General features: G+C 66.8%; 1 protein-coding gene across 6 annotated transcripts; it reads right to left on the reverse strand.

Moving 5' to 3' along the window:
* Positions 1 to 1,161: 1,161 nt before the first annotated feature.
* On the reverse strand, positions 1,162 to 7,334 carry MFAP2 (microfibril associated protein 2). 6 transcript variants are annotated; one of them, XM_065929902.1, is made up of 9 exons: positions 7,216 to 7,334; positions 5,266 to 5,421; positions 3,816 to 3,902; positions 3,629 to 3,655; positions 3,435 to 3,521; positions 3,268 to 3,312; positions 2,033 to 2,120; positions 1,831 to 1,904; positions 1,162 to 1,642 (listed from the first exon to the last, which is right to left on the reverse strand). In XM_065929902.1, exons 2-9 carry the CDS (start codon positions 5,300 to 5,302, stop codon positions 1,539 to 1,541), a joined length of 549 nt encoding a protein of 182 aa, XP_065785974.1. In that variant the 5' UTR covers positions 5,303 to 5,421; positions 7,216 to 7,334; the 3' UTR covers positions 1,162 to 1,538. The 6 variants fall into 6 exon arrangements, with proteins under 6 accessions (XP_065785974.1, XP_065785973.1, XP_065785976.1 ...); XM_065929901.1 differs by having other exon boundaries at positions 3,816 to 3,905; XM_065929904.1 differs by having other exon boundaries at positions 5,266 to 5,341; positions 7,216 to 7,310.
* Between the last annotated feature and the right edge of the window lie 1,718 nt (positions 7,335 to 9,052).

Consider the following 9,052-nt stretch of genomic DNA (forward strand, 5'->3'; position numbering starts at 1 on the left):
AAGAATGCTCTGTACAGATGTGTCCTTTTGCTGTTATTGTGCCTCCTGGGAGATGGGCAGACTGGAGGGCCCTGGGGCCAGAGGGTTGGGGTCCCCTAGTGCGGGGTGCGCAGGGCCACGGGGGAGACTTTAGAAAGGCCCGTGTGGAATGGTAAGGAACCTCACAGGACGGCGGGGTGCGGAGGCCGCCAGGGTCCTGGGCCACGCACCCATTTAACAGACGGAGCCGTCGAGGCTTGGGGCTGGGCCCAGCTCTACTCTTCCCAGCTGAAGCTTTCTGCCCTTTTCTCTGGCTCCTCCTCAGGACAGGGTGCACCCCCGAAGCACCAGCAGGGCTTCCAGGCGGCACAGTAAGAAGGGCAGGCCTGGGCGTGGACCTGCGTCTGGCCTGGCCCTGCTGCTTAAGCTGTCAGCCTCAGGAAGGTGGGGACCTGCCTCCCAGGCCGGCAACAGGGGAGCACACAGCAGGTGCCTAGTCCGTGCTTCCAAGGAGACGTGCTTCTCAGCCCATGGAGCCCAGCGGCGTCAGGGTCTGCCCTGCCACTGACCGCTGTGGGCCCCAGGGGTGGAGAGTTACGGACCGACTCTCGGCTTGGTTTCCTGTCTGTAAGATGGGATGTTACCCGTGCCCGCCGCACAGGCTAAAGGCTCAGAGAGGACTGCGTGCTGACCCTCAGACGGAGCCTGGTCTCCCCGTGCTCGTCAGAGGGTGCTGTTCAAACGGCCGGCCTGCTTCTGCCCTCTGAAATGCACCAGGCCTCCCTCCCCGCAAACGCCCTTGACGCCAGAGCCCACGACCCAGCCCTGCAGCACCCTCAGGTGCCCGCACAGGCGGCCTCCACTCTGCCGGAGCCCTTCCCGGTGACGGGGGCCTCAGACCCCCCCGGCCCTGACGGCGAGGAGGCTGTGTTCCAGAACCTTCCGTTTCTGATACAGCCTCCTCCAACCACACAGAGCCCGGGGGCAGGGCGGTTGTCAGGGCCCACCTTTCTGGGCAGAGCTGAGCTGAGGCGGCCGCGAGGGGCACGGCTGGCACTGCGGGGGCCACGGCCAGAAACGGCTCTTCCCCAGGGGGGCTGGGCAGCCTCGGGGAGGACAAGCAGGGCTGGAGGTCCGCGGCCATCTCCTCTGCACTCCCCACCGAGAAAGGGACTCCACGTCTTTCATAAAAACCTGTTTTTAATTTTGTATAAAACAAAGGTAGTCTACGCCCAGGGGCTGTAGGAGATTCAAGCAGACCAGCTGGGGTGGGGGTCACCGCCTACCTTGGGGGTGAGGGATGGTCCTGGGGGGGGACGAGGGACGCACATCGGGGGCCCAGGTCCCACAGAGCGCCCGGGACGTCCCCCACCCGGGGGCAGAGACTGGCCCTTCGGGAGCCCCCTTGCGGCCCCGGGGGTGGCCCTAGGCTAGGGGAGCGGCCGCGGCAAGCCCCAGGCCCGCAGCTCTCTAACAGGACGAGAGGAACGTCAGACGGGAGGAAAGCACCAGGTCGGGCAGAGCCTGGGGGCCCCGGGTCGGCAGGGGGCCAGCTCCCCCTAGCAGCCCCCGCAGCTCCGGGCACAGGCGGCCGCCACAGACTGGCACAGGCCGCTGCTGGCCAGCACGCCGCACTTGGAGAACTTGTCACGGCACAGGTCAGCTGAGGGAGGGCGGAAGGGGCTGGGGTCAGCACAGGGCCAGGTGAGGGAACGGCCACGCGCCCCAGCATGGATGACCGGGTTGTCTGAGGATGAGACGGGCCAGGAGGGGAGCCTGGCTCGGACCCACGATGGATAAACGTCAGGCGCGGGCTGGGGCCAGGGGAGGGGCGGGGTGGGGGCTGCCTACCCCGCAGGAGCTCCTCGTGGGCGCAGACCGTCCGGACGCAGATCTCCTTATTGACGACATACACGCGGCGGAGGCTGAGGGGACGGGCCAGGAGGGCTCAGCCCGGGGAGAGGACCCCACGCCCACCCCCGACTGGGGGCTCACTTCAGGATCACTGTCTGTCCCCACCCCACGGGGCTGGCTGGAGCTCCCGCCCCCTCACCTGTAGAAGCAGACCTCATTCAGACACTGCTTGCAGGGCTTGTGTATGGAGTAGAGGCGGGTACACGGGTACTGCTCCTCGCGGCAGTCTGGGTGACACGTGGGGTCAGCGCACTGCAGCTCGGGGCTCAGAGCTGGGGGCCGCCCCCAACCGCACCCCCAGGGGCCTGGCTCTCGGGGCCAGGAACCCCTGCACCCTCAGGCCCAGCCTAAACACACGAACACACACACTTACAAAGACACACATGCCCACGCACACACACAGCACTGCCCGACCTTCCAGGCTGCCCAATTTTATCGAACACTTTTATACACATGTGAACTCACAACCGCACCAAGAGGCCTATATCCAAACAGACTGAAGTTCAAACACAAACCTACAGCCACACACAGGCCCAGAAACGCACGGCAGCCTCACAGGAGGGCCATCACACAGGACAGGTCCCCCACACACAGGCCAGCGGGCTCTTGGCCGGGGCAGCCCCGAAGAGCTGGGCTTCCTGCCCCCCAGCACCACCCAGCGGGGGGACTTCCTGCCAGCCACTGCCCTCCCCGTGTCTAGAGGCTCCTCCCAAGGCCACAGCCAGTCCAGACCCCTGCCCAGAGCAGGGCAGAGGGGTCTCCCGGAGCTGCCAGGGGCCCTGCTGACCTCAAGCAAGGGCGCCTCTGCAAAGCCCCCAGCCCACCACCTACCCCAGCAAGAGCGAGAGGCCTGGCTGTGTCTGACCTCCCGGGCCCCCCACCCCCCAACTCCCGGGGCCCCCTCTGTCTCCGACCGCGCGGGACCCCCCCACCCCCTACCTCCCGGGGCCCCCTGTCTCCGACCTCCCGGGACCCCCACCACCCCCTAACTCCCGGGGCCCCTCTGTCTCTGACCTCCTGGGCCCTCCTCCACCCCCTAACTCCCCGGGCCCCCCTGTCTCCGACCTCCTGGGCCCTCCTCCACCCCTAACTCCCCGGGCCCCCCTGTCTCCGACCTCCCGGGCCCTCCTCCACCCCCTAACTCCTTGGGCCCCCCTGTCTCCGACCTCCCGGGCCCTCCTCCACCCCCTAACTCCCGGGGCCCCTTCTGTCTCCGACCTCCTGGGCCCTCCTCCACCCCCTAACTCCCGGGGCCCCTGCTGTCTCCGATCTCCTGGGCCCTCCTCCACCCCCTAACTCCCGGGGCCCCTGCTGTCTCCGACCTCCTGGCCCCCCCCACCCCCTAACTCCCGGACCCTGCCCCGTCTCTCTCACCCAGAGGCCCCGGCTCCGTGGGCTCCGTCTCCACAGTCCCCGGTTCTGGAGTTGGGGGAGAGGCAGGCAGAGACCATTGGGACAGACGGTCCCAGGCAGGCTGGGGTCACCTCTCCAGTCTAGGCAGCCCTCCCCACCCCCAGGGTTGGCTGGAGCTGGCAGCCTACCTAAGGTGGGGGCTGGGATGACTTCCTGCTGGACTTGCTGCTGGGACTGGAACTGGAACTGCTCCTCGGGTGGCCGAGGCGTCATCTCTGCCAGGAGAGGGTAAAGGGGTCTGCTCCCTCCCCCGGGCCCCGCGGGCCTGCACGGACTCCCCACGCCACTGCCTGTCCATGCCATCCTACCCTCAGCCCTTTACCTGGGTAATCATAGTAGTCTGGATTGTCTGGAAAAAAAGATGTGGGATTGGTGGGGGTCAGGCTAGCCCCCAGGCACAGGGCAGCCAGGGCCCACAGCCCTGAAAGTCTGTCTCCCACCACCCCACCTGACCCCCAGCCGAGCCACGCCAATGTACGGAGCGGGCTAGGGGAGCCTGGCGGGCTTACCGATCTGGTCGCTGTAGTGGGTGTACTGCACGTGGTCTGGGTACGGAGGCAGTGGGTCCAGATCATACTGGCCCTGAGCCAGCAGGCCTGCTATGGGGAGACAGAGCTAAGTGGGTGTCCAGCAGGGAGAGGCAGCAGGAGCCCGGAGGACCCCTGAGGAAGGCAGAAGCCCCTCAGGTAGGCCTGCGAGATCCCCAGCAGACTCAGACCCACAGGATGCAAACGGCTTCCTTGTCCACAAAGGCCCTTACACGCCCCGGTTCTCGGTTGCCTCCCTGACCCGCTCCCCCATGCTGGCTCTTGGGCGCTCCTGCCTGCCCCAGGGCCTTTGCACTTGACTCTTCCTGGGCCTGACAGCCTGGTTAGCTTCTCCTCCTTCGAGTCTCTACTGAAGCTTCTGCTCTGCTCGGGGGCTTCCCAGGAGGCCCAGTGGCAAAGAATCCACCTGCCAATGCCGGGGACTGGGGTTCGATCCCTGGGTCGGGAAGATCCCATGGAGATGGAAACGAACAACACCACACCAGTGTTCTGCACTGGAAAATCCCACAGACAGAGGAAACTGGTGGGCTATAGTCCATGGGGTCACCAAGAGCGGGACAGGACAGGGACAGGGGACTGCCCTGGCGGTACAGTGGCTAAGATTCTGTGCTCCCGGCATGGGGCCCGGGTTCAATCCCTGGTGAGGGAACAGAAGCCCACACGCCTCGACTAAGGCCACTGCAAAAGATCCCACGGGCCACAACGAAGCCTGAGGTTCCCGCGTGCTGTAAGACGCGGCACAGCCAAAGAAATTAATATTGAAAAACAAGAGAAGCCTTCGCTGGCCTACCCACCCACACCATCGCATCTTCCTGTTTATTTCCATCACAGCACTCAACACAACCTGGTGTTTATCACCTCGCCCTTCTCTAGACCGGCAGGTGAACACCACGCAAGGCAGGCATTTGCCCGCTAGATCACTGTGTCACCAGGGCCTATCCCAGTGCCTGGCACAGAGGAGGGGCTCCACAGATACCTGTTAAATGAATGAATGTTAGACCTGGCAGGCCCTCTGGGATCCCCACCGACAACTCTTGCAAGTGACGACCAGGGGCCTCTCCAAGGTCAGGACTGTAGCTGAGTTGGCCCCAAAGGAGTGCAAATCCCAGGCCTTCAGACCCCCTTTCAGGGGCCTCCATTCTTGCACGGCGGCTCCCGGGAGGACCAGCCAGTAAGTGGAAAAGCGTGGACCCTGGTGCCTGGGCCTAGCCTGCTGCTGCAGAGGGTTGGGAGGCGCCCAGAGATGCCTCCAGACTTTGTGTGGGGGGAGTGTTGGCCAGTCCAGCCTGTGGTCCAAGGGGTAGGAGGCCCAGGGGTTTGGGAAACTGAGTTCCGGCCACAGGATAAGAGCTGGAGGCCAGCTCCCTGTCTGCACCCACGCGGGCGCCCCAATAGCCCAGGTGCCGCTTACCAGGCAGGATGAGCAGGAAGAGGGAGGCAGCTCTCATGGCTTTCAGTGAGTGGGCTGCGCCGGGGTCCGGGGACAGCTGGAGAAAGAGGAGGGGCAAGCTGCTCCCCAGGCCAACACCCCAGGGCTGCAGGGCCACTTCTGCTCCCGGAATTCAGCCTGGAGACGGGGGGCCCAGAACAGAGGCCAGGCAGACAGAGGGTTACGGAGAGTGGGCCTCGGGGGTGGCGACCACTTTGGAGGATCTGTCCCTGAGAGCCCACTGGGCGTTCGGCACCTGAGGGACTCCAGAGCTCCAGAGCTGATCGTGACAACAGACCCTACCCTGCGCGCCCACACTCCACGGGCATTTCTAATCCCTGGCCCTGCTCTCCCCGCCACACAGATGCCCACCCTCTGCTCAGCACTTCTCCAGGAATCTAGTGCCCAGACCACGACCCCAGGCCCATCCTTGGGACCCCAGTCCTGCCCAACCAACATCACAGCCCAGACTCAGCAGTCGGCCAGGCCAGATCCGCACCTGCTCCCAATTAGCCCGGGGCCCAGGCCTCCTGCTCAGCAGGAAACCACATGACCCCAGGCCTGCGGGACGGCCAGGCCAGGCTGGGCCAGGATCCCGCCCCGAAGACGCCTCTCCCGCCAGGCCTCCCAGGACCCGGCTGACTCCATCACACGCTCACGGGACTGAGGGCTATTTGTCTGCTGGGCAGGAAGCACTCAGGGCGGGGTCTGGAAAGCGTCTCTCCCGAGCCTGGAGGGCAGCGCTCAAGGGGACTGCAGTCCCAGGGGCTCTGGACCGCCTGAACGGTATGAGGAGAGTTGCAAGCGTAGTTATGGGGGGAGGGGGCAGGCTCTTGAAGCTCGAGAAGCCCTGGGTGAGTCCCGTCTCCGGTCTGGCCCCACGGTGGACTTGGCAGAGTCGACAAGTCCTCACGGCCAGCCCCAGCTCAGTGGGGGGCAGCCTCCAGACTGTCCGCCTTCGGGCGGCGGGGTGGGGGGGCTGGGAGAGAGTCCTGGGCTCACCCACGGGGGGCCGGCCCTCCCACAACATGAGAAGTACTTCCAGACGGTTAACTGGAAACCTGCCTGCCTACCCCTGCCCCCTCCAGGCCGCGGGGACTCAGAGGAGAGGGGGGGGACGGGGGCAGAGACATGGTACCTCTCCTTCTGTAAGCGCCTCCAGCCCTCCACCACCGGGTACCTCTCCTTCTGGGACCCGCTCACTGCACACACTCCTCATCTCACTCCCCTCTCAAGCCTTACTGAGGAGGGAAGGGGAGGGCAGGGGTGGGGAAGGTGAGGCCTCTGACCCAGCTGTCCCGCCGGCTGGGTGTCCGCTCTGAAAACTCCCGGCCTCCTCCTCCCCGGGGACCCAAGGCCTGGAGCGCCCCCAAGTCCTTCCTGTCCCCCAGCTGGCTCCCAGGCTGGTTGGCGCTGTCACCACTCGAAGGCCCACTTGGGGAGGTGGTTGGTGGGGTGGGTTGGGGTTCTGTCTGTTCCCAGAGCCCCTCCTAGGCCTCGCAGCCCCCCGCACGGGGCGCCCAGGCTCGCTGGGGGAAGGGGCCCCGGGCCAGGCCGTCTGGAGGAGAATCCCGCGGAGGAAGGGGCCCCTCCAGGAGACGCGTCTGCGAGCGCGTCCAGACGGCGGGAGACCGGGCGGGGAGGGAGGCCGAGCCTGCGGGCCGGGGGAGGCCCAGCGGGCCGGGGACGCACCCTGGGGGCCGGCCTGCCCTGCCCTTTGTCTCCGTCCCCGCCGCCCCGCGGACGCCCCCGCCGGCCGCCGCCCCTCTCCTCCGGGGAGACAAAAGCCGCCCCTCCCGAGGGCCCAGGCTTCCCGGCGCTCTCTCACATCTGCTTAGACGGCCCCGGGCCCGGACCCTCAGCCCCTGGGGGCCCGCCGACGTCGGAGCCCGCGCCCCGCGCCGCCCGCCCGCGCCCCCGGCCCGAGCCTACCTGCGGGTCCCTGCGCGCCGCTCCGAGTCCGCGCGCCGCCGAGCCGCCCCTCCGCCCCCCGCGCCCGCTCCGGGCCCCCGACGGGGCGGGCGCCGCCCTCCCGCCGGATCCTCTGGGTCCTAACGCGAGCGCCGCGGGCCGCCGTGCTCCGGGAGGCGGGGGGCGCGGGGCCGGCCTCGCGTCCTCGCGCAAGTTCGCACCTCGCAGGATGCGCCCCGTCCTGTCCCCGTCCCGCCTGGCCCGCGGTCACCGCGGTGAGGCGGGCGTACCGCCTCCGCCGGACACAGGACGGAGCCAGGCTCCCGAAGGGGACCGCGCGCCCTGCCCTCCGCTCCGGCTTCTCCCGGCTTCCAGGACGGCCTCCCGGGCCGCCTGCGTCTCCCCAGGCAGCTCGCGGCCGCAGCGGGCTTCCATAGCCAGCAATTCTCTGGACCCACGGGCCACAGGCTGCGGGCCCGGCCCCACCATGTCCCCCGGACCCCAAACTCAGCGAGGATTCAAGTCCAGAATCACAGCCTCCTGAGCCTCACCGGCCCGGCCTCGGCCCGGTCCGGAAGCTGTTCCCTTCAGGGAGTGAGCCCGCCACTCACACAGCTAACCCCCCACCCGCAGCCCGCCGAGCCCCCACTTCTCATCCTGCGTCCCTGATACCTGCCATCTAGGCCTGCCCACGTGGCACTGGTGGTAAAGAACCTGTCTGCCAAAGCAGGAAACGCTGGCTCCATCCCGGGTCCGTAAGATCGCCAGAGGAAGAAATGGCAGCCCACTCCCGAATCCTTGCCTGGAGAGTCCCATGGACAGAGGAGCCTGGCGGGCTGCAGTCCCCGGGGTCACAGAGTCAGACACGACTGAGCCAGTTAGCAGCAGGAGGAGGCCTTCCCGGACAGGCCCGCCCTCACCCACTCAGGGTGGGCGAGGGGAGGCTTCTACCCGAAGCCTTGCACGGGTGTCCCGAGGTACCTGGGAACAAGGCTGAGCTCCCCTGGAGACCCCAAGGACCCAACCTTCACCACAGCCCGGCTCTGCCTTCCCATTCCCTCTGCCTGGCCTCCCAACAGCCTCAGTGGCTTTTTGGCTGTTTCTCATCAAACCCCTTCCTCTGCCTGCCACAGGGCCTTTGCCCAAGCTGTGTCTCCCTCCTGCAACACCGATGAGTCGCTCCCCCGTCAGATGACAGATCAAACCCCCCATCCTGAGCAGAGGCACCCCCTCCCCGTCCCCAGCCATGGCCCCGGTGGCGCCTCTCCCCCCGAGCCCGTCCACCGCGTGGAGACCGGGACAAGCTCGGCTTCAGCCCATCCTCCGTTTTGCCCACTCAGCACAGAGCCAGGCTCAGAGCAGCTGTTCAGTAAACATGTGTGGAATGAATAAACTAACACACAGTGGGTTCTCCTGGGAGACGAGCCAGGTGTGGGGGTTGAGGTCTCCGGCCTCTGGGGCCGCCCTGCCTGGGCACAGGGGTCTAGGCCTGGCAGGGGACTCGGGCTGGGAGGGGGACTGAGACGCCCTCAGGCCCCCTTGCCTCGCCTCAGGCCACTTGCCCCTTAGACTCTGAGTCCTATCAGGCAGGACTGAACACAGTCCAGGGGTTATTTGCTCCCCAGTGCTGGTTTGTCAAATGAATGGGTGGATGGATAACTACCTGCCCCCCACCCACTGCTGGGAGAACAGTGGGGGTTTTTGTCACTGGGAGCACCCAGCCCCCTGCCCTCCCTAAGCACCCCCTGCCCTCCCTAAGCCGCCCCTGCCCTCCCTAAGGCCCTCCCCTGCCCTCCCTAAGCGCCCCCTGCCTGCCCAGCCCCCCTGCTGCCGGGCGCAAGCCCACTAGGGTGTGAGA

The sequence above is a fragment of the Muntiacus reevesi genome, chromosome 3 (genome assembly GCF_963930625.1).
Source record: "Muntiacus reevesi chromosome 3, mMunRee1.1, whole genome shotgun sequence".
Lineage (NCBI taxonomy): Eukaryota > Metazoa > Chordata > Mammalia > Artiodactyla > Cervidae > Muntiacus > Muntiacus reevesi.

Excerpts from the sequence above, each read along its gene's own strand:
- MFAP2 (XM_065929899.1), bottom strand. The coding sequence starts at position 6,502 with ATGAGGAGTGTGTGCAGTGAGCGGGTCCCAGAAGGAGAGGTACCCGGT. Across the intron at positions 3,656-3,815 it reads CCACTACAGCGACCAGATCG|ACAATCCAGACTACTATGAT; the intron begins GTAAGCCCGCCA and ends CTTTTTTTCCAG. Across the intron at positions 2,121-3,267 it reads CACGGAGCCGGGGCCTCTGG|ACTGCCGCGAGGAGCAGTAC; the intron begins GTGAGAGAGACG and ends CGTGTCACCCAG.